At 36.6% G+C, this 26,212-nt stretch overlaps 1 protein-coding gene across 1 annotated transcript; it reads left to right on the top strand.

Annotated features, from left to right (window-relative positions):
* The first annotated feature begins 1,028 nt into the window (after positions 1–1,028).
* LOC128229282 (periodic tryptophan protein 2 homolog) lies at positions 1,029–25,449 on the top strand. Its single transcript, XM_052941110.1, has 20 exons — positions 1,029–1,164; positions 3,624–3,736; positions 5,250–5,344; positions 5,650–5,749; positions 6,102–6,245; positions 7,991–8,126; positions 8,283–8,424; positions 8,675–8,747; positions 11,965–12,120; positions 13,748–13,955; positions 15,826–15,974; positions 19,904–20,051; positions 20,217–20,367; positions 20,671–20,851; positions 22,298–22,445; positions 23,524–23,608; positions 23,743–23,820; positions 23,940–24,158; positions 24,316–24,541; positions 25,207–25,449. Exons 1-20 carry the CDS (start codon positions 1,147–1,149, stop codon positions 25,394–25,396), a joined length of 2,760 nt encoding a protein of 919 aa, XP_052797070.1. The 5' UTR covers positions 1,029–1,146; the 3' UTR covers positions 25,397–25,449.
* The last annotated feature ends 763 nt before the right edge of the window (positions 25,450–26,212 follow it).

Genomic DNA, 26,212 nt, shown 5'->3' with positions numbered 1-26,212 from the left:
GAGTAAAGCCGGGATCGCCATGGCCGGTACCTTAGCTGGTAACTGCCGGGATCGTTTATTGACTTCATTGTAGAGATTGAGACAAGACACTACTCACTCGCGTATACAGCTTCTTAATTGTATTTGCATATTACAATATCAACAATGTTTCAAATAGTACAAATAAGTTAATAAACAGGAACAATTACCCGGGATAAATAATAATAGTCTCGGCTTTTCCGAAAAAGTCCCGGGTCACGGAAAATATAGCTCAATAATTGGGTCATAAGAGCCACCCTCAAAAGCAGTACTAGTACTAACACAATTTCCATCTATACGTTTCTTATGTTAATGTGAGTTCGTTTCATTCATAAATTCGCTTTCAATGTATTCATTTTCATAAAACGCTTAAACCTGTTCGAACCTTACACGTGGGTAATGAAGTTGGATAGTGCGGATACTGAAACATATCGCGTCATTATCACTGGCAGCGACTGGGCGCTTTGAAACAAAAGAAGTGATCAGTGGTAGCTAAATAAGGAGAAATCAACCAGATATCCATTAAGAATAAATACTAAGATATTAAAAAGATGACAAACACGAAAATAAAATCGACCATGTTACATTGCTGTCCACCAATTTTCACGTGCATTATATACGCGCAGGTTAAGCTAAACACAATGACCAAATTGTTTTGGAATTCTTAATCAAATTTAAGAAATATTAATTATCCAAAATGGCATAGCTGTTCAGAACAATGGTTTTTGAAATACTATAAATACAAAACAAAACATGTGGTAAGAAACGTCACTGACTTATAAACGGTATATAGTATGGAGTACAGAATATTGGTCCGGGAAATGGTAAAAAAACCTCTTGCGTTCAGAACTTTACATATATTTAAAGTTTAAACTAAAAAGTGCAAATAACAAGATACCATACTTGTTAGATAGGAGAAACGAGGTTGAGGCAACAATTCTAATAGAGCAGTTTTTCAAAAAGATTTGTGCGAATACATGTTACCATTTTAGTCTAATGAAAGCATTTCGCACCAACCGTATTTCCGGCAAAATGTAAACAATAACATGTGGATATATATGTTTTCCATTTATCCCTTCAATTCTTGAAACAAAAATTAAAGAACAGAAATCAAAGTTTACAGAAAACATGAAGTTTGCATACAAGGTTAGAAATGATTATGTCAGAACACCGTTATATCGTTTCCGTTTAAATGTCACATATTTTCGAGACTCTGAAAGCTTAAAGTTGTGCACCTTGCAAAAAATATTATTTTTGGGCACTTAATTACAATCTGTTATCTGCCATTTTTTTGCAACAAATTTTCCAGCTTATAAGGAATTAATTTATACTATTAATTGCGAACAGCACGTACAATCTCAAAACAGGATCAATCTCTGAGGTCATTGATGATATTTGTCTTAACATTAAATCGAATGTGTTCAGTAATAAAAAGTACAAAAGATACGGTTTATATCTCCACCACGAACTAACAGTTAATTATCAAAGACAAAATGTAGTCTAAAATAATAGACATGCTATACGGGATTCTTTCAATCCCTAACGTCTAAAAGGGTTTGTGCAAAAACTGGGTGCAACAAGAAACATAACTCCATTTTAACCCTAAATACAAATTATGTCCCTTGAATATTTTTTTTATTTTTTTTTTAAATTTCTTTTGACAGGCACATTTTTACATTGAATCTTAACCAGTTTTTTACCAAGGGAAAACGGGGAGGGCTTTACTTTATGGCCCTTGAATTGTTTTTATTATTATTTATTTTTTTATTTTAATTTCTTTTGAAAGGCATATTTGTTTATTCTTTACCACATTTTCATAATGGGAAATCAAGTTATTTTAATGATTTGCGTCATTTATCGGGTGGTGGGAGGGCAGCATCAAAGTCACTGTATGTATTGAATAATTTTAGTTAGGTTTGACATAAACAGACCAAACTTGGTAATATTACATTGTTATTGTATTCACTTCTAAGTCAAAGCGGCGAAGTCGAGCGCACACAAAAATCGTAAAAAAAATCTGTTAACGTACAATTAATTTTTTGGACTAAGACAAAATGTAACCATTAATGGAACATTATAATAATTCATACATGCCATATTTCTGAGAGGCTTCCCAGGGGATTTTGGTCTGAGTTCCAGGGGATTTTTATATTACACCAGGGGATTTTTACGCGACAAAATTTTGCGCAATATCAACATTTATAATATAAGAATAAATACACTCTAATTACAATAATTTTTGGACTTAGTCATCATGGTCCTTCATGGAATTTCACACTCATAATATTATGGATGCTTTCCACTCTCATCCTTTAAGCAAGTTTTAAAATAGAAAAATCCAGGGGATATGGGTCCGAATTCCGGAGGATTTTTCCCCCCGCCGGGGGATATGGCATGTATGATAATTATCATTATCACCTCATAAATGACACACAAGGCTTAATCCTATCAAAGACCAACCCACCCCAACACAAGATTTTGAAGAGATATGATTGAGGTTTATAAACATATGAATCAAAAAGAAAACATAAATTATGAAGTTTTTTTTCAAATAAATTGTCTAACAACTCGGGGACATGGATTAAAACGGAAAATTAAAAGTTTCAAAAAAAGACCCTTGGAAAAACTTTTTTTCAAATAAAGTAATTTTGGAATATAATACTCCTCCAGCAAAAGTGATAACTGCACCATCTACAGTTACTTTCAAAAACTGGCTAGATCGCTACATGCGGTTTAAAATCTACTCAGTTTATCCGGATAATACCTGGGTATCTGCTACTGAGGGGGTTACATAAGTTGAACCAACTTGCGATCCTTACTAGAGATTTAAGATGTTTTCTTAGATTTCAAAGCAATCCTTTCTTTAGGCCTAAAAAAAAAAATTGTTTGGTTAGGGTTACATCCTTAAAAAAAATAGGTAGGGTAGGTAGGCTTTTTATTTTTTTTTATTTATTTTTTTTATTAGGTTTTATATAAGAAAATAATTTTCATCATTGGAGAATGGTGTTAAAGCTATCTTCTGTATAAGCATTTAAGGTTTAAACTTAATATTAAAAAGCAATTTAAAAAAAAAACGAGATTTTTTTTTTTTTTTTTTTTTTTTTAATTTTTCATTTTTTTTTTTCAAACTGACTATAAAAACGGTAGGGTCGGCGCCTATTCCGTAGGTAGGGTCGGGTAACCCGAACCAAATGTATTTTTTTTTTAGGCCTTACCGGTCCTTTTTGTTTTGTCCGACTCCATTTTGACCATATCATTAATTGGCAAAAAAAGACTTAACAGTCCAAAGAGGAAATAACTTTATGTCATTGCTTATCTTCATGGGTTCTTGATTATCACTTGAGTACAGCTATTTTGATCCCCTAACATATAAATTAATATCTATATGGTCATTCTCATAGCTAAATTTTGCAACATTTTGCGGAAGGTGAAGAAGCCCTGAAATAATTGTATATTCTAAAACACACACAATATAAATAGATTTATGTTAGGAAAAGAATGTGAGTTCCCTGGTGGGCTACCTTTACATTTGAGCAACATACTATTCTTCAAACCATATTGTAATTATGCATAATATTGTTGTTTGGTTTTGGTTTTACTTACAGTTTTCAAATCTTCTGGGCTCAGTTTATCGGAAAGGAAATTTGCTGTTCACTCCAGATGGAAACTCTGTCCTCAGTCCAGTCGGCAACCGAGTCACAGTATTTGACCTTAAAAAGTAAGAATATATCAATGGTAAAAGCAAAAGTTCTTTCCAAAGAACTTCTTACTCTGCCCATGCCTCTAATGGGATTTGATTTAATGATTAAGATTGCCTTGGCAATTCTTGTTAAAATTGTTCTTTGTTTAACGAACTACCTTTACACACTTAAACTTTCATATGTCATTTTTTTTAATTCAGTATTTAAGCAATTTTCAGACTTGGTCATGTTGTTATTGTTCCTGAATTCTGTCGACTGTATTTGGAAATGTTCAAGTATTCAGTGGAGGAAAGGAAAAATTTCTGTATAGCAATTATATACTGTCCTGAAAGTGCAATTTTGGGGAGCAGAGGTTAAATTGAATTAAGATTCATATTTAATGCCCCAAAACAGTGTTTGTTATTATGTCTAATAGGGGCTGAAAGTTCTCCCGATTCCCAATTCAATAAACATGTATTTTTTCCCAAATGTAAAATTTATTTATTTATATTTATACATACAAAAAAAATAATTGGACTTCCAAACTTTTTTTTATTGAAAAGGTCAATGCATTCCATATATTACATTATTATTTTTTATCTTTCTGTCTATTTAGCATTCTTGTTCATTTCATGACAAAATTGGAATTCACAGTTATGATGACACATTTTTTCCAATCAGATAGGCCCCAGTCCCATTCCCAAAATGGTGGGGGGAAGCACTGAATAATGAGAAACAAAACACCAATATTATGTTTGGTTATTAATTTATTTTATCAAGTAGTTTATAATACACAAGATAAATGGTTAGTATATAAACATTCATACCAACTAAGAGAGCCAATCAGAGAGTTGGTTATGATCTTTTATTTGCAAAAAGTTTGCAAATTATTCATATAAACAGTAAAACTGCGGTCATTCAAACAGGTGGTTGTTTCAAAACTGTTAAGTCAGTCACGGTCGCAGCCTTATCCTGTCCATTATTCCTTTTATTTTCACTTTAAATATACTGACGCTGGATAGAAACCTTAATAAGTTGAAGTGGCGAGCACTATTGGCGGTCCCAATCACACAAATCACAGGTCATAATTTCACACATTTTCCCCAAAGCACCTTCCAAAATAAACTCACAATTGGCATTTGGTGTTAAATTTTTCGCAAGTTGTAAAATTTGCAATGATAGATGAATGGGATTATCACCGTTTTAGCTATTGATTGACAAGAATTCAATGATAGCCTTATGTTGTTTGTTCAGAAAATGTGTTTTGTTTTTGTAAAATTCACTGTGGTATTTATTCACTTATTGGTTATTCTCTTTACAGTTTCACATTAAGTATATGACAGCTTTTAACATATGAGCAATTTACACAATGCAATACATAAAAGGTGGCGAAGTTAACTGACGACTACAAACTTTGAAAATACATTGTAAGACATTTTCATAACAGACTAAAATGGAAACTTGGGTTATTTTTATAACTAAATTATATTCATATGTTTGCCATGTAAGAAATAAACTGGTTGATTACAGATGCATATTTGAATATTTCAGTAACAGATCGGAAACTCTGCAAATTGAGGGTCGTATGAATATAACATGTATTGCTTTGTCACCTGATGGATGCACATTTATTGCTGTATGTGAAGGTAATCTCAACTGAAGTACAGTACTCACTACTCAAATTGAGGTTTCTTAAGAAATAAGATAACTGTTAAAGTTGAAGAAAAGGATAATAAATATTAAAGATAATAGACAAACTACAAAATATTTACTTCTATCATTCAAGTTTTATTTAAGTAATTCATTTTTTTTTTTTTATTTCTACAAAATTATGATGGCTTTTACTGGTCAAATGTCATAAAGAAATCAGTTGTTTATCATTTAAAGATCATATTTCATTTAAAATCCCCTTGGCCACCAGTTCTGACTGTTTTTCTCTTGCATGTTTCAGATGGGGAGGCATTGTTATGCAGTCTGGTGAGCAGGACAGTTCTCCACACCTACCACTTCCACGCCCCAATACATGCTGTCAGGTTTAGCCCAGATGGCAGGTTAGGCCTGGTTTCACTGCTGTATACATTATTGTAGTATAGTTTGTCCAGCACTTGTATTTTTTTGAAGTCAGTCCATGAGTTTTCTGATTAAGGACCTTTTACCTGTTGTATTATGAACGTTTATCTGAGAATGAAGCATTTTTTGTTAAAATCACTGTTTGATCAATTTTCAATTAGGAAATGAGGAAATTTAAACTTAAGGTAGTGTAATGCCACTATATGTAATGAACTCATTAAGTATGGATTCTTTCTCTTGCCTTACGGTATATGGTTAATGCAATATCTCGTCTTTATTTTTCCTAATAGTATTTATTTACATATGGGATAAAATTCAATTGTCTTCAAACAGGAAATTTGCGGTGACACGGGAGAGCAAGGTGCTGGTGTTTCACGCCCCTGGGAAGTCACGGGAGTACAACCCCTTTGTGCTGTACAGGACGTTCTATGGGCCGTATGACGAGACAAATTGCCTAGACTGGACATCAGACTCAAGGTGAGGGTAGCAGAGCTTCATAATATACTCTACATGTATGTAGTGGATGGTATGCATTTCAAAACTGATAAACTTCAAAAAGGTCTATTTTTAGCTCAACTATTCGAAGAATAAGGAGAGCTATACTACTCACCCTGGCGTCGGCGGCGGCGACGGCGTAGGCCTTGGCGTCACACCTTGGTTAAGGTTTTGCATGTAAGCACCTTTAAGTCATTATCTCAGTAAATACATCAGTTATTGCATTGAAACTTTGGATATGTATTCCCAACTATCTTACATACTAAATTAATGAAGTTAGATAACAATAATTTAAATACAATGCAAATTCGACTTAGAAATTCTGGTTAAGGTTTTGCGTGTAAGCACACATAGGTTAATATCTCAGCAACTACTTGAGGTATTGCATTTATACTTGATACAATGGTACTCAACCATCCAACCTACTAAATTAACCAAGTTAGATAACTCTAGTTTGCATTTAATGCAAATAATTGCCCTTTATTTTTTCACTTAGAATTCTGGTTAAGGTTTTGCGTGTAAGCACACATAGGTTAATATCTCAGCAACTACTTGAGGTATTGCATAGAGACTTTATCCAATGGTACTCAACCATCCAACCTACTTAATTAACCAAGTAAGATAACTCTAGTTTGCATTTAATGCAAAATAGTTACCCTTTATTATTCGTCTTAGAAATTCTGGTTAAGGTTTTGCATGTAACCACATTTAAGTCAATATCTCAACAAATATAGAAATTCTGGTTAAGGTTTTGCAAGTAACCACATTTAAGTCAATATCTCAGCAAATATATCATGTATTGCATTGAAACATTAGATATGAATTCCCAGATAACACTTTTGAATATAATGCAAATTATGGGCCTTTATTATTTGACTTGGACATTCTGGTTAAGGTTTTGCATGTAAGCACACATAGGTTAATATCTCAGCAATCACTTGATGAATTGCATTGAGACTTTATACAATGGTACTCAACCATCCAATCTACTTAAATAACCAAGTAAGATAACTCCGGTTTTCATTAAAATTAAAATAATGGCCCCTTTTTTATTCGACATAGAAATTCTGGTTAAGGTTTGCATGTAACCACTATTAAGTCAATACCTCAGCGAATACATCATGTATTGCATTGAAACTTTACACACAGGCTCCCATCTATTTAACCTTCTTATTTAATCAAGTAAGATAACTCTATCTTTTATAATATATAATTTTGCCCCTTTATTATGCGAATTCTGGTTAAGGTCTTGCATGTTAGCACACATAGGATAATATCTCAGCAACTATTTGATGTAATGCATTGAGACTTTATACAATGGTATTCAACCACCCAACTTAATTGAATAACCAAGTTAGATAACTGTATTTTGCAAATAATGGCCCTTTATTATTAGACTTAGAAATTCTCGTTAAATTTTCCATGTAACCACATTTATGTTTATATCCCAGCACACCATGTATTGCATTGAAATATAATCATATATAATCAAAATATAATACAGTGGTCCATGCATGTTTCGCCTGAACGTTTCAATCCTTACATTGAAAAGCGGCAGAATAGTCGAGCGATCTGTTTCTGTGACAGCTCTTGTTTATCTGTGGATTATTTCAGACAGTTCATTTTGCCAAAAATAGATTTTCAGAGGTCACAAAAACAAGATTCAGTTTTAAATATTTACTCTGCATCATAACAGATGAATTATATTATAATAATTTTGTTTACAGTGCCTTCTGTGTTGGTTCAAAGGACATGAACACTCGTGTCTATGGAGCTAGACGATTCTCAAACCTTATTGTCTACTCCATGAGTGGCCACAATGATGAAATAGCTGGTGCATATTTTGAAGAAAACTCACTTGATGTATCCTTTTTGCTGAGCTGTTTAATAACCTTGAAATATACAAAATTATTTTTATTGCCTGGTTTTCTTATTGTATCTAAGATAAAAGTAAAATGCAAGGTATCTGTCATATTCCTTTTTGATTTCCTGACTTAAAACTTCCTTAACAGTTTGTAGCTGTACACAATCAGTGCTAATGGTCGCCTGAATGTGTGGGAGTGTGACACAGACCTGGACGGCCTGAAGCCATATGAGGCTCCCGATGAGGAACAGAAGCAGGTAGAGGTGCCGGAGGGGGAGGAGAGTGAAGAAACACCAGGTACATGACCTAGGCGTGTTCACAGGAACTTGCAGCTATTTTATCATATTGTGATTGTTGCTGTGATTTATTTTAATACCAAACGGTAAAATCAAACAGGTAATACTCCTTTGCTGTATATATGAAATGGTTATTGTACATGTCAGTATACTCCTGTGAATTGAGCACTGAAGTGTTTCAATGAAATGTAAAGAACTACATAGGCTAGCTAATTGTGTTAGCTTGCTTTACATTGAATGATATATTTCAGACAAAGTTGTTAAGATGACTAAAGATGAAGAAGCAAAAATGGTTGACAAAATTTTGTACAAACGCACTGCAAGGTAATTTGACTTTAAAATGTGACTGTTTTTTGTATTTCTAGCTCACCTGAGTACAAAGTGCTCAGCATGAGCTATTGTGATAGGGTGATTGTCCGTCATTGTCCTTTCGTCAAAATAATTTCACCTATGTTCCATTGGTGACCCTGTATCAAATTCCTTCACCAAATGTTGTTATGAAAAAAACATTGAAAATTGTCATTTTTTTTAAACAAATACTTGTTTTTGATAATTTTTATTGAAAAGCAGATATATTTAAGTTTCACCTGCGGCCATCTTGCTGGTGGGCAGCGTGCAGTATGTTGTCCGATCAAATCATGACCAAATTTGGTCAGAATGTTTATGGGCATAATATCTTGGACAATTTTAATAACCAGCCATAATGATTTAGTCACTGGAGAGTTATTGTCCTTTAATTATAGAAATGACCTAAAAAAGGTATTGTCCAATAACTAGAGAACCCTTTGTCCAATCATCACCAAATGTTTATGGGTGTAATATCTTGGACAAGTTTGATAACAAGTCATATCGCTCTAGGCACTAGATAGTTATCGCAGCTTTTTGGCTTGAGTCATTGGAGAGTTATCACCCTTTAATTATAGAAAGTGTCCAATTATCACCAGTTTGGTCAGAATTATTATGGCCATAATAGCTCGGAAAAGTTCGATGTTGAGCCCTATCGCTTCAGTCTTTCGAGAGTCATCGCCCTTTAATTATAGAAATAACCTAAAATTGGTCTTGTCAGATCAATAAGTTTAGAAGCCTTTGTACAATCATCACCAAATGTGGTCAGAATGTTTATGGGAATAATATCTTGGACAAGTTTGAGAACCATCCTTTTTTGCTTGAGTCTCTCAAGAATTATCGCCATTTAATTATTGAAATTGTTCAATCATCACCTAATTTGGTTAATGGTCTAAAATGTCATAAACGACAACCAAATGCAGCTGTAAACACAATCAACAACTGTCATATAACAGGACGAAATACTTTCACATGTGGCATACGAGGATAGCTCTAGTAAGTTGTCCTTTTGTCCAATCATAACCAAATATGGTCAGAATGTGTTTGGGCATAATTTATCAGACTAGTATCTAAATCGCTGATGTTACCATAGTGTTATCGCCGTTTAATTATAGAAATTACCTAAATTTGCTATTGTCCGATCAATAACTTTACAAGCCTTTGTCCAGTCATCAACAAATTTGCTCAGAACGTGAACTGACATAATACCACAGACAGGTTTGATAACTATCTTAAACACTGTAGTCACCTGAGAGTTATTGCCCTTTATTAAGAGAAATTCTAGAACACCAGTTAAGTATAGGGCCATCTTTGCCCTCTTAAAATAATTGATTTATTTTTTAACAAACATGGAAGATAACAACTTCATGAACTTATTCACAGTACTTGTTTGCTATTTTGTGACTAGTTTTATAACTCCAACAGAAATATGGAAAAGTAATGGCCCTTTGTAACTTTTTTTAAACAAAAATGTATTTTTTATGTTTTTGTTATTATCACTGGTTTAAAATACAGGACATATAATAGTTTCACCTGCGGTATTCGGGCAGGCATCCAGGATGTTTTCTGATCAATAACTTGAGAACCCTTTGTCTAATCATAACCAAATTCGGTCAGAATGTTTATGGACATAAAAGCATGAACAAGTTTAATAACCAGTCATATCACTCTATTTACTGAAGAGTAATTGCCCTTTAATTATAGAAATTACCTAAATTATTGTCATTTCGCACCATTAAAGTTTTACTCAGGTGAGCGATATAGGGCCAGCTTGGCCTTTTTGTTTTCTAAACTTAATATGAAACAAGTTGTTTCTTATCCTTCACAAATGGTATTATAATAAAACATGTGATATATGTGCTCATTTAGTTATAACAGATATAACGTCTGAATATTCACCAACCCTATGTTAAACATTCTTCTCACACACAAAGGAAACTTGAATACATTAAAATACGTTAAAACTCAGATAAAGAATGTTTTAAATTAATGTACATTCAAACAAAATATATTTATTAGGGATGCAAATGAATATTCGAATATTCTATCAAACATTTGATATTCGAATGTCTGAATCCGTATTTGAATATTCGAAAAAATATGTTGAATGAATAGAATAAAAAAAACTATTGCCTTCAACACTGTTCTTGTGTATTAAGTTTGTTTACTCTTTTTACAACGATCAGCCCCTAATGACATTGGTGTAAATGTGATAACAATAAACTATACACGCGCAATATGTCATTTAGGGACATATCTTTGGGTCCTATAAACAGTCCTTGTAATTTCGCAATAACTGCCAAGACAAGTGACATCAAACAAGTTTGATTAATTTTCGGTAAAGTTAAATGACCATGCCAATCAAGGATTTAAGGAATCAGCCTCCACTCTAATGTGTTGTCTTCTTCTTCTTCCAATAAAGTGCATCACCAAGTAATAGGTATCATCGCACTGTTAACAGTCTTGGGTAGCAAATTAAGCTGTGCAACATAGCTCAAATCGCAATAATGATATGAATAACATGTGTACAATAATGTTGTAACATGCATGTACTTTAAACTGTTTTTAATGTTTCAATACAATGTTGGTGATTTAAAATGTAGTGTATAGTTAAGCGTTTAAGGATATATTTCCTCTATTGATGTAAAATAGAAGAGTCTGAATCCTCATATATTTCGTTTAATCGCTTATACTAGTTCCCGCATTTTTTCATAGTTATTTTCAGTAGAGGTCAATCCCATATCCAGGCTTTCTACGGAATGACCCTCCATTGGCGCATAACGCCATTCGACCAGGAATCAATCTAATTTCACATTGTTCACAAATATAAAGGCAATGGAATTGAAATTATTCGACTTGTTTGATCATAATGTATTCCTTTTTTCTTTCTGAAAATGGGAAATTCCAGAGACTCATTTGGGGAAATCAGGGTCCGCCACACGTACTAGCTATGACAAAGTATGGTTAAATGCCCCGGCTGTTACTTTAGCGAATAATAATTATAGTTTACTACAACTTCTTAAAAATGAATTTTAGTGATCAAATATTTGATTGAAAGAATTACCGAATATTTGAATATCAATTTTGCCATTCGTTTGCATTCCAAATTTTTATACACTCACCAAACTAGGAGTTACTTTATATCCTAGGTTTTTCCCATGATTTCATGTATAAGTATTTATTCACATGATCTCAGGCACACATACAAGGAGGCACGAGGTGAGGGCGCCGGGTTTTCCAAGATTACAAGCACAGCGTTCCACAAGCACACCCACATCCTAGTGACCGGCTTCCAGGACGGCGTGTTCTTCCTGCATGAGATGCCAGACTTCAACCTTATACACTCACTCAGGTTAGTCATTGATTCAAAAAGATTTAGTTAACTTGTACTACATTAAGGTTTTCGTAAAGTCTTTATGTATGTATAATAATAATCATATAAGTTTAAAACAAAATAAAAGAAAAAAAATGACATTACAGATAAACATGGCTGCTAATATGACCAATGACTTGACAGAGAAATGTGGCCTTCATAGGAGCGTGTCAGGTCATTGACCTGACAGGGAAATGATTGACCTGCCAGGGAAATGTGGCCTTCATAGGAGCAATGACCTGACAGGGAATTGTGGCCTTCATAGGAGCAAGACCTGACAGGGAAATGTGGCCTTCATAGGAGCGTGTCAGGTCATTGACCTGACAGGGAAATGATTGACCTGCCAGGGAAATGTGGCCTTCATAGGAGCAATGACCTGACAGGGAATTGTGGCCTTCATAGGAGCAAGACCTGACAGGGAAATGTGGCCTTCATAGGAGCGTGTCAGGTCATTGACCTGCCATGGAGATGTGGACTTTATTGTAGCATATGTGAGACCATTGACCTGACAGATAGTTGTGGCTGCATATCTGACCAATGACCTGCCAGGGAGATGTGGCCTTTATTACAGCAAATCAATGAACTGAAATGTGGCTGCATATCTGGTAAATGTCCTGACAGAGAAGTGTGGCCTTTATTGCAGCATATCTGACTAATGTCCTGACAGAGAAGTGTGACCTGTATTGCAGCGTATCTGACTATGACCTAACACAGAAGTGTGGCCTTTATTGCAGCATATCTGACTAATGTCCTGACAGAGAAATGTGGCCTTTTTTGCAGCGTATCTGACTAATGACCTAACACAGAAGTGTGGCCTTTATTGCAGCATATCTGACCAATGACCTGCCAGGGAGATGTGGCCTTTATTGCAGCATATCTGACTAATGTCCTGCCAGGGAGATGTGGCCTTTTTTGCAGCATATCTGACCAATGACCTGCCAGAGAAATCAGGCCTTTATTGCAGCATATCTGACCAATGACCTGCCAGGGAGATGTTGCCTTTATTGCAGCATATCTGACTAATGATCTGCCAGAGAAATCAGGCCTTTATTGCAGCATATCTGACCAATGACCTGCCAGAGAAGTGTGGCCTTTATTGCAGCATATCTGACCAATGACCTGCTAGGGAGATGTGGCCTTTATTGCAGCATATCTGACCAATGACCTGCCAGGGAGATGTGGCCTTTATTGCAGCATATCTGACCAATGACCTGCCAGGGAGATGTGGCCTTTATTGCAGCATATCTGACCAATGACCTGCCAGGGAGATGTGGCCTTTATTGCAGCATATCTGACCAATGACCTGCCAGGGAGATGTGGCCTTTATTGCAGCATATCTGACCAATGACCTGCCAGGGAGATGTGGCCTTTATTGCAGCATATCTGACTAATGACCTGCCAGGGAGATGTGGCCTTTATTGCAGCATATCTGACTAATAACCTGACAGAGAAATCAGGCCTTTATTGCAGCATATGCGGCTAGTGACATGACAGAAATGTGGTGGCATATCCAACCAATGACATGATCAAGAAATATGGCTGTGACACAGAAATGTGACTGCATATCGACGAATGCTTTTACCGAAAATTTTGGCCTTTATTACAGCATATCCGACCAGAGTATAGCGAGTATTGAAATCAACAAGTCTGGTGACTGGATTGCATTTGGGTGTGGAGGTCTTGGCCAGCTGCTTGTGTGGGAGTGGCAGAGTGAGACGTACGTGCTCAAACAGCAGGGTCACTACAACAACATGAACTGTGTTGTCTACTCCCCTGACGGTCAGCACCTCGCCACTGGGGGTGATGATGGAAAGGTGATATTTGTAATATGTTGAACCTAATTCTTTACAAACACTCAGTTTATAAAGGAATTACATTATACTTTTCGAATACTTAAAGAAGTTGAGGTACTGTATAATCCTTATTGTTGGTAGTCTCATTGGCATTGCTGTGCAAAAATGTCAACCTTCTTTATAACTTGAAAACTTTTCAAGGCATTCAAGAAAAACTGAACACATATGTAAAGCAAGGCCTTTAACCTCAACTTTGTCAAGTTTGCCCTTTGTTTGTCTGAAAAAAACACACCCAGATCAGCATTAGCATTTGCTACTCCAATAAGTCCAACTGGAGGCATTTGTTACCAGGTATGTGACTTATGACCAATATCTGAAGAAACATATCTATACATGTAGCCTACAGTATTGACACAATACCTCTACTCTCAGTATGACCATATCTGTACATGTAGCCTACAGTATTGACACAGTGCCTCTACTCTCAGTATGACCATATCTGTACATGTAGCCTACAGTATTGACACAGTGCCTCTACTCTCAGTAGGACCATATCTGTACATGTAGCCTACAGTATTGACACAGTGCCTCTACTCTCAGTAGGACCATATCTATACATGTAGCCTACAGTATTGACACAGTGCCTCTACTCTCAGTAGGACCATATCTATACATGTAGCCTACAGTATTGACACAGTGCCTCTACTCTCTGTAGGACCATATCTATACATGTGGCCTACAGTATTGACACAGTGCCTCTACTCTCAGTAGGACCATATCTATACATGTAGCCTACAGTATTGACACAGTGCCTCTACTCTCAGTAGGACCATATCTGTACATGTAGCCTACAGTATTGACACAGTGCCTCTACTCTCTGTAGGACCATATCTATACATGTAGCCTACAGTATTGACACAGTGCCTCTACTCTCTGTAGGACCATATCTATACATGTAGCCTACAGTATTGACACAATGCCTCTACTCTCTGTAGGACCATATCTATACATGTAGCCTACAGTATTGACACAGTGCCTCTACTCTCTGTAGGACCATATCTATACATGTAGCCTACAGTATTGACACAGTGCTTCTACTCTCTGGAGGACCATATCTGTACAGTTAGCCTTCAGTATTGACACAGTGCCTCTACTCTCTGTAGGACCATATCTATACATGTAGCCTACAGTATTGACACAGTGCATCTACTCTCTGTAGGACCATATCTATACATGTAGCCTACAGTATTGACACAATGCCTCTACTCTCTGTAGGACCATATCTATAAATGTAGCCTACAGTATTGACACAATGCATCTACTCTCTGTAGGACCATATCTATACATGTAGCCTACATTATTGACACAGTGCCTCTACTCTCTGTAGGACCATATCTATACATGTAGCCTACAGTATTGACATAGTGCCTCTACTCTCTGTAGGACCATATCTATAAATGTAGCCTACAGTATTGACACAGTGCCTCTACTCTCTGTAGGACCATATCTATACATGTAGCCTACAGTATTGACACAGTGCCTCTACTCTCTGTAGGACCATATCTGTAAATGTAGCCTACAGTATTGACACAATGCATCTACTCTCTGTAGGACCATATCTGTACATGTAGCCTACAGTATTGACACAGTGCCTCTACTCTCTGTAGGACCATATCTATACATGTAGCCTACAGTATTGACACAATGCCTCTACTCTTTGTAGGACCATATCTATACATGTAGCCTACAGTATTGACACAGTGCCTCTACTCTCTGTAGGACCATATCTATACATGTAGCCTACAGTATTGACACACTGCTTCTACTCTCTGGAGGACCATATCTGTACATGTAGTCTACAGTATTGTCACAATGTTTGTAATCTCCTTAGGTGAAGGTGTGGAACACAAGTAGTGGATTTTGTTTTGTGACATTCACCGAGCACTTGGCAGCCATTACAGGGGTCATATTCAACCAGAAAGGTCAAGTTGTCCTCTCATCATCCCTTGACGGGACTGTGAGGGCCTTCGACCTCAACAGGTACAAATCTGGCGTGTTTCAACTTAGGTTAAATATGTCTTTTCTAGACTATTAAAATTATCATTGCCAAAAGTGATGTCAGGATAATAAATTGTGATCTTCAATAACTGGTTATCAAAGCTTATTATTCTATTCTTAATATAATTTATAAAAATATCCATAGTCGGCTGTGCTTAAAACACACAATATATGTAGGACAGCATGATTATATTGCATAGAAGGAATAAAAAAAAGATGGATTTGTGTGTAAAATTTATGAGCCTTTCATTTTGTTACTAAATTGTTAAACATATTACAGTTATTTTTTTCCAATTCTTAGTATTTAGTATGAAGAATCAACTTTGGTTATTTTTTATTTGATTATCAATTAAAGTTGTCCTATTTGATTCTAGAATTGATAATGAAATCTGTCTGATTATCCAGCTCTAATTGTAAGCCTCATTAGCCTTGTTATATCATGCTTTATACATAATTCCTTAGGCCCTTATGTCATAGGCTCATATACCATAGACCCTTATGTCATAGGCTCATATACATAGGCCCTTATACCATAGACCCTTATACCATAGACCCTTATACCATGGACCCTTATGTCATAGGCTCATATACATAGGCCCTTATACCATAGACCCTTATACTTATACCATAGACCCTTATACCATAGACCCTTATACCATAGACCCTTATGTCATAGGCTCATATTCCATAGGCCCTTATACCATAGACCCTTATGTCATAGGCTCATATACATAGGCCCTTATACCATAGACCCTTATGCCATAGGCTGATATACCATAGGCCCTTATACCATAGACCCTTATGTCATAGGCTCATATACATAGGCCCTTATACCATAGACCCTTATGTCATAGGCTCATATACATAGGCCCTTATACCATAGACCCTTATGCCATAGGCTGATATACCATAGGCCCTTATATCATAGACCCTTATGTCATAGGCTCATATACATAGGCCCTTATACCATAGACCCTTATGTCATAGGCTCATATACCATAGGCCCTTATATCATAGACCCTTATGCCATAGGCTCATATACCATAGGCCCTTATACCATAGACCCTTATACCATAGGCTCATATACCAAATGCTCTTATACCATAGACCCTTATGTCATAGGCTCATATACAGAGGCCCTTATACCATAGACCCTTATGTCATAGGCTCATATACATAGGCCCTTATACCATAGACCCTTATGCCATAGGCTCATATACCAAATGCTCTTATACCATAGACCCTTATGTCATAGGCTCATATACATAGGCCCTAATACCATAGACCCTTATGTCATAGGCTCATATACATAGGCCCTTATACCATAGACCCTTATACTTATACCATAGACCCTTATACCATAGACCCTTATACCATAGACCCTTATGTCATAGGCTCATATTCCATAGGCCCTTATACCATAGACCCTTATGTCATAGGCTCATATACATAGGCCCTTATACCATAGACCCTTATGTCATAGGCTCATATACCATAGGCCCTTATATCATAGACCCTTATGCCATAGGCTCATATACCATAGGCCCTTATACCATTGACCCTTATGCCATAGGCTCATATTCCATAGGCCCTTATACCATAGACCCTTATGCCATAGGCTCATATACCATAGGCCCTTATACCATAGACCCTTATGCCATAGGCTCATATTCCATAGGCCCTTATACCATAGACCCTTATGCCATAGGCTCATATACCAAAGGCCCTTATACCATAGACCCTTATGCCATAGGCTCATATACCATAGGCCCTTATACCATAGACCCTTATGCCATAGGCTCATATTCCATAGGCCCTTATACCATAGACCCTTATGCCATAGGCTCATATTCCATAGGCCCTTATACCATAGACCCTTATGTCATAGGCTCATATACCAAAGGCCCTTATACCATAGACCCTTATGCCATAGGCTGATATACCATAGGCCCTTATACCATTGACCCTTATGCCATAGGATCATATACATAGGCCCTTATACCATAGACCCTTATGCCATAGGCTCATATACCATAGGCCCTTATACCATATACCCTTATGTCATAGGCTCATATACCATAGGCCCTTATACCATAGACCCTTATGTCATAGGCTCATAAACATAGGGCCTTATACCATAGACCCTTATGTCATAGGCTCATATACATAGGCCCTTATACCATAGACCCTTATACCATATACCCTTATGCCATAGGCTCATATACCATAGGCCCTTATACCATATACCCTTATGTCATAGGCTCATATACCAAACGCTCTTATACCATAGACCCTTATGCCATAGGCTCATATACCAAATGCTCTTATACCATAGACCCTTATGCCATAGGCTCATATACCATAGGCCCTTATACCATAGACCCTTATGTCATAGGCTCATATACCATGGGCCCTTATACCATAGACCCTTATACCATAGACCCTTATACCATAGACCCTTATGCCATAGGCTCATATACCATAGACCCTTATACCATAGACCCTTATGCAATAGGCTCATATACCATAGACCCTTATACCATAGACCCTTATGCAATGGGCTCATATACCATAGGCCCTCTTATGCAATAGGCTCATATACCATAGGCCCTTATACCATAGACCCTTATGCCATAGGCTCATATACCAAAGGCCCTTATACCATAGACCCTTATGCCATAAGCTCATATACCATAGGCCCTTATACCATTGACCCTTATGCCGTAGGCTCATAATTATAGACCATTATGCCAAAGGCTCATATACCATAGACCCTTATGCCATAGGCCCTTATACCATATGCCCTTATGCCATAGGCCCTTATACCAAAGGCCCTTATGCCACTGGCCCTTATACCAAAGGCCTTTATGCCACTGGCCCTTATACCATAGACCCTTATGCAACTGGCCCTTATACCAAAGGCCTGTATGCCATTGGCCCTTATACCATAGACCCTTATGCCACTGGCCCTTATACCAAAGGCCCTTATGCCACTGGCCCTTATACCAAAGGCCTTTATGCCACTGGCCCTTATACCAAAGGCCTTTATGCCACTGACCCTTATACCATAGACTGTTATGCCACTGGCCCTTATACCAAAGGCCTTTATGCCACTGGCCCTTATACCATAGACCCTTATGCCACTGGCCCTTATACCAAAGGCCTTTATGCTATAGGACCTTATACCATAGACTCTTATGCCACTGGCCCTTATACCAAAGGCCCTTATGCCACTGGCCCTTATACCAAAGGCTTTTATGCCATAGGCCCTTATACCATAGACCCTTATGCCACTGGCCCTTATACCAAAGGCCCTTATGCCACTGGCCCTTATACCAAAGGCCTTAATGCCATAGGCCCTTGTACCATTGACCCTTATGCCACTGGCCCTTATACCAAAGGCCTTTATGGCACTGGCCCTTATACCATAGACCCTTATGCCACTGGCCCTTATACCAAAGGCCCTTATGCCACTGGCCCTTATACCAAAGGCCTTTATGCTATAGGACCTTATACCAAAGGCCCTTATGCCATTGGCCCTTATACCATATGCCTGTATGCCATTGGCCCTTATACCAAAGGCCTTTATGCCATAGGCCCTTGTACCATAGACCCTTATGCCACTGGCCCTTATACCAAAGGCCTTTATGGCACTGGCCCTTATACCATAGACCCTTATGCCATAGGCCCTTATACCATATGCAGAATGAATCATATAGGGGAGGTTTCTGTTCAGTTTTTTCTACAACAAGTTTGAATTTGAAATTTGCTTCCTGAGTAGAAACATATGTTTAGATGGAATAGCCGCTGTGCAGGACACTTTAATCACATCAAACCTAATGTTTAGCTCGTACAGAAATGTGCCCTAGTAAAATATGACACTATACTCAAATGATCTATTATTTGTGTAGGTATCGGAATTTCCGCACATTTACATCTCCCCGTCCTTGCCAGTTTTCCTGCTTGACTATTGACCCGAGTGGGGACATTGTGTGTGCAGGCGCCCTTGACTCCTTCGAAATATTTGTGTGGTCCATGCAGACTGGCAGATTGCTGGAGGTAAGGTTTAAACATATTGACTTAATTTTATTCCATAAAGCAGTTTACATTCTGTTTTCAGAAAAATTGATTTGAAACCACTGTGTGTTATCATACATGTATATATACTAAGACATATACTGTTCCCATATGTATACAGTGATTACAGTTTCCCCTTGTTTCCAGGTGTTGGCTGGCCATGAGGGCCCAGTAAGCAGCCTTAGTTTCAGCCCGTCACAGGAGCTGCTGGCCTCTGGCTCCTGGGACAAGACAGTGAAACTCTGGGACGTCTTCGAGAACAAGGGAGCCCGGGAGACACTCAACATCATGTCTGATGGTAAGCCTCCTCTCATTCATTGGTCATTACCTGTGTTTTGGTTGTTACATGTAAAATGTAGAAACTGTTCTAATCTTCTTTTATATTTTATTTTACTTTCAATACTTATAAAAGCATATTGGATTGAAACAGTTTTGATGAAAACATTGTAAAAAAATCTGATTTATATGGTATATTTAGATTAAGGCATACATATATACACACTTACACTGCTGGACTTCTAAACAAGGAGCATACTTTGTATTTTACATTGAATTCTGTTTTGTGACAAATGTTGACGTGATGCATTGTTTTCCCTGTCAGTGCTGAGTGTGACATTCCGTCCTGATGGCGGGGAGCTGGCAGTGTCCAGCCTGAATGCCCAGATCTCCTTCTGGGACCCCCAGCTCGCCAAACAGGTTGGCTCCATTGAGGGCAGGCACGACATTGGATACTCCAGGAAGGAACAGGAAAAAATCACAGCAAAAAAGTCTGCCTTTGGCAAGTACGTGCAATACCCATGTCCTTTATTGTGTTGCTTGAAAAGACGACATATACTGTAAATGACTGCGTATAAGACAATAGGGTGTATTAGACGCAGACAAAAAATTCTGTGAACAATCTGAGAAAAAAACTTTTAATCTATGTTTTGGGGTAAAGGACGCATAGAAAATATGTCCAAAGCGTCTCTCAATTTCGGCCACCATGTTTGTTGACAGTGACGAAAAAAAAAAATTTTATTCGTTTTATGTTAGGAAAGGCAGTGAAAAGAACTGAGTGTGACCTTTTGTTTCTGGATAGCACTGAAAAGTACCTTTTATATAACAATTTGTAATTTTTCTTTCTGACAGTATATCGTAAACGATAACCTGTCGAGAATGAAAAGTTAAGTTATGCATAAACCTTATATTGTACGGGTTTGTTCTCAAAATGTCAACACCTACATAAAAGAATAAAGTTTGCGGAAAAGTGAAAAAAAACAAGACCATTATCGCATCAGTTTGTAGTGTTGGTATGTTAAACAGAACTAAAGGCAGTGCGAGTTCTTCACACCTTCTCGTACAACTGACAAAAAATATTTTGACTGTGCCAAACTTTGCTTTTTTATATGCATGTTTAATTATTGTTTAATTCAATTTATTATTCAAAATAATATTGAATAACATTAATCGAAAAATATTTTTGTTTAAATTATAAACGTCTTACAATATACCTTATCCCGATCTTCAACTGCCATTTTAACCCATATATACTAAATCAATATGACACGAGTAACATCCCTTTCTACATAAATATAAAAAAACTCTCGGCTTGAAATCGACCTCAGAAAAAAAGTTCAAAAAAATGTTACTGGGTATTATAAGCAGGCATTTATTTACATCGAAATCCGAGGGAAAAAAGTGTATCTTATACCCAGTCATTTACGGTAGGTTTTACTTATAATGGAAGCGATTGCAGAGTCAGCGGCAGTGTCAGCAAAACCTATGCAAACACAATCAGAATCCAATCAAGATGAAACTTGGTGACAGTATTTGTGGTCATAATATCTCAGGCAAGTTTAATTGTATGATGGCCGCAAAAACTCAACTTACTACAAACTAATGCTCCTTTTATAATAACCTTTGTATTATTGATTTCACCATGAAGGGTGCTCGAAACAGGCGACACATGAAATGCCACAGTATTCTAGTCTTTCTAAACATGCTTTAGCTAGAAAATTCTGAATTTGATACATTTTTTTGTTTCATGTGACAAAGTTTTAGGAAACCTACAAAATGCCCTCAACAAGTCATGTTCATTAAATCATTTAAGCAAATTTGATTATATATGAGTTTACAGATGGTAATGGGAAAGCCACAGTTTCTCAAGGAAATGTTAATAAAGGCATATGTACACTATTGAACATTCAGCCCTTATTGTATCTGTTGATGTATCTTATCCCTATTTTCAGGGCGTTTAACACAGTGTGCTACTCGGCGGATGGTCAATGTGTGTTGGCTGCCGGCAGGTCCAAAAATGTATGCATCTATTCTGTTGCAAATCAGATGCTGATCAAGAAGTTCGAAATCTCATGCAACATGTCCTTTGATGGAATGGAGGTTTGTGCCTAGTATACTTTTAATGTTTAACAGAACAGAAATGAAATGAAATCAAATCAAAATGTTTTCTCGTAGTGGCATTTAAAAGTTAACAATATGACATGATATTTTTTAGTTAGCTGAAGTAGAACTATGTTCCATGATTGGATTTATATCAAAGACATGGATTATATATATTCATTGTCATGTTGTTTTTATGTAAAACCTAATCATGCTAAAATTGATTGAAACATTAAGTGTCAGTATAAGTCTGCTTGAAACATTAAGTGTCAGTATAAGTCTGCTTGAAACATTAAGTGTCAGTATAAGTCTGCTTGAAACATTAAGTGTCAGTATAAGTCTGCTTGAAACATTAAGTGTCAGTATAAGTCTGCTTGAAACATTAAGTGTCAGTATAAGTCTGCTTGATGCGGTTCATTTATTGTGTCCTTTATTGTACAAGTTCAAAATTTATTGAAATAAGTTGGTTTGACAATAAAAAAATGTCCATGTCTTTAAATGCAACACTCTGTGGAAATGTTTCAAAATCTCACCCGAAATACCATCAACAATCAAATTGAATCTGAAGGGGTACTTTAATTTCCGTCCAAAAATTATTAAAAATGTTTTATTTCTTATGCCTGTATTGTAATTAATTGTTTTTATTTGATTAATCTTACTTTTAAAACAAGATAGATAAACAGACAGACAGTTAGATAGATAGATTTTTTTATGATTTTTTTAAGCCCTTTAAACATTGGTCTCCATATAATATTATATTGCATTTTTTTGTTCAAGTGATGTAGCACATGTAGATGAAAATATATTGGAAGGAAATATTTAGCCCATCTTATAGATTATACCGTCTTGCAAGCCAGTATGCCAATGTTTTTGCTTAGGTTTGAAATAACTTTTAAATGTTGCATTATTATGGAATAACAGCAGGGTGGGTGTAGTATCATTAGGCTGTAGCAACAACAGTTACAAACCAACAACATTGATAGTTATAGTACGATTTTAGTTGATAATTGTTACATCACCTCTCTGTGGAACAATTATTTTTAGTCTGTGTAAATGTGACTTTATTTATCATGTGCAGGAGTTCCTGGACCGGCGTAAGATGACAGAGTTTGGGAGCCTGGCCCTAGTCGATACTGAAGAAGGGAAGGATGTCAGTCTCCCAGGTCACTATCTCACTCTCTATCTGGCAGATTTACATATTCTAAACTTTCTTATTTAGTAATTAGTTTTGCTTTGAAAATGTTGAATTTTATTACATAACTAGAGTGGTGAAGTAAATTACTTTGTTTTGTTTCAGGGGTAAAGAAGGGTGACATGTCATCTCGCCACTGGAAACCAGAGGTGCGAGTTTCCTGTGTCCAGTTTTCACCCACAGGTAGCATCTTACTTTCATTAGACTAAGCTACATTATACAATGATTTTAAAAGGGTTTGTGTTATTGATAGAAGTAGTCTTTTCAAGTAAGTTTTTAAACACCTGTTTGCATATCTGCAGGCCGAGCCTGGGCAGCTACCACAACAGAAGGGTTGCTAATCTACTCCTTGGACAGCACCCTGGTGTTTGACCCTTTTGACCTGGAGATGGACATTACTCCCTCCAATGTGAAGAGCACTCTGGCAAAGGGAGAGTACTCTACAGCTCTTATGCTCAGCTTTCGTCTGAATGAGCAGAGCCTTATTCAAGAGGTCATGGAAAATATCCCTATTCCGGATGGTAAGTATTATCAATCACTTTTAAATATCACAATTGAGCGATTTTAAAATGTTTTTCTATTGGATGTTAAGCTTTAAATACAGCTTAACCAATCCTAAAAGGATTTAAAGTATGATTACAAACCATTCTTGTATTTGTGAATACGCATTGTTTTCAGTGGAAGTGATCATAAACAACCTCCCAGACATCTATGTGGACAAATTGATGGCATATGTTGCCACAGCGATTGAGTCTACAGCCCACATTGAGTTTTACCTTATCTGGGCACGCCAGCTGCTCATGCAGCATGGACCCAGGTTGAAACAACGCTCTCAGTCCATTATGGCCGCTCTCCGCCTACTGCAGAAAAACGTCACCAGGAAGGCTGAGGATCTTGGAAAATTGTGAGTCTGGCTGTTACCTGAATATGTAACATGCAGGGGCTACCTTGTTTTCAGCTGTATAGAGCATTTTCCCTATTGAATACTTTGCCAATAGATTGGTATTAAATTATTAGGAAAATGATTATTGTTTTATTAATGCATTATCAACAAGGTTTGGACGCGCACTGTATTAAACACTGCTTGTTCTAGTGGCATGACTACATGTTAAGCCTTGTTTAATCTCAATTAGAGATATCTAAATATATTTTACATTGTTCCAATAGTAATAATAGCCAGCACAAAAATGACCAAAAAAGGTGAGCTTGGGCGATATTCATAAAATATCAAGTCATTTCATAAGGCAATTTCTTAAAAAATTCATAGTCAAATTAAAGCGTAAGAGGGTTTCAAAAACAAAATATATATTTATTAAATAAAATAAATGACAAAGAATTTCAGATATTATTTACATATTATATCATATGATTGGTAAGGTACATAATTGAGGAAAATGACTTTAGATAGGGAATGATGTTTCATGAATACGGCCCCTGCTGTGTTAATGCTGATCTGGTGATGTAACCAGATTGTGGTTTGGTTTTTAAAGAATATAATACATAGATTTAGCTTAACAAGCTTGTTTTGGATAATGATTTCCAGTTAAGAACAAGGATGAAACATTTCAGATGTGACCACAACAAGTACAGCCTGCAGTACCTGCTGTCGCTGGGTAGATGTAAGAGAAAGTTTGTCACCCAGGTGGGCTCAGACTCCGGGCTTGACCAAGAGGAGGAGGAAGGGAGCTCATCTGAGGCAGAACTGGCCATGGAGTCATTGTCAGACTCCGACAGTGACCTCCTCATGGACAACACTTGAATTAAACTATTCTTACTATCTTTCGTAGTGTGCATTAAAAAATTATAGTAACACATGGTTTGTCTCTTCTTTTTTTGTGAAAGACATTTGGTTTGTCGCGTCTTTTTTTGTGAAAGACATTTATTCTGATGAAAAATCTAAACATGATAATGTGGGTCTTGAAGCTGTTGCCATGCTACCTTTTATGCTTGGCCTATTTTGATTTTTAACCATGTTTTGGATAAAAAGCGAATTATTAGAAAAAGGATGTGATTTTGTTTGTTTTGAAAGTAGTTTTTTTGCTCAGTAAAGAGTTAGGATTGATAGATTGTGATGACACTTGGTATGTAGGAAGCTGAAAATGGAGGAATTTCTTTGGATTGTTAGTATTGTAGGGTTACTGTCAAGGTCATTGCTAGAGAAATGGTTCCCCTCAATGCTTATAGTTATAATGTATAGTGATGAATTTGGTGTTTATGAAGCCCATCTGGAGAGATGCCTTGGGATTGTATTTGGCGTTTTAATAGGTCGCTGATATTTTAAATTGGAAAAAGGTTTGGCACAAACATTTGACTTAGGAATGATGTATAGTGTTGGAACTAGCAAAGCAAACTCATGTGGAGATGTACCTTTTCAATGCATGTGGGTACAGTAGTGTCATTATCAAGGTTGCTGTTAAAATATATTTCCTCTCGATAACTTGTTTGGAATGGTTTACAGTTACCTAGGTATTTTGGTGGATGTAGGCTGATTTTTGAATACACCTCTAGGATTGCATTGGGGTTTCGTGGGATCAAAGATGCTGTTACTTCAAATACAAACAAGAGCTGTCACAGA

This window comes from Mya arenaria, chromosome 3 (genome assembly GCF_026914265.1).
Source record: "Mya arenaria isolate MELC-2E11 chromosome 3, ASM2691426v1".
NCBI lineage: Eukaryota > Metazoa > Mollusca > Bivalvia > Myida > Myidae > Mya > Mya arenaria.
This window is presented reverse-complemented; position numbering and strand designations above follow the sequence as displayed.

Excerpts from the sequence above, each read along its gene's own strand:
- LOC128229282 (XM_052941110.1), top strand. Across the intron at positions 22,446-23,523 it reads TGTCCTTTGATGGAATGGAG|GAGTTCCTGGACCGGCGTAA; the intron begins GTTTGTGCCTAG and ends TATCATGTGCAG. Across the intron at positions 23,821-23,939 it reads TGTCCAGTTTTCACCCACAG|GCCGAGCCTGGGCAGCTACC; the intron begins GTAGCATCTTAC and ends GCATATCTGCAG.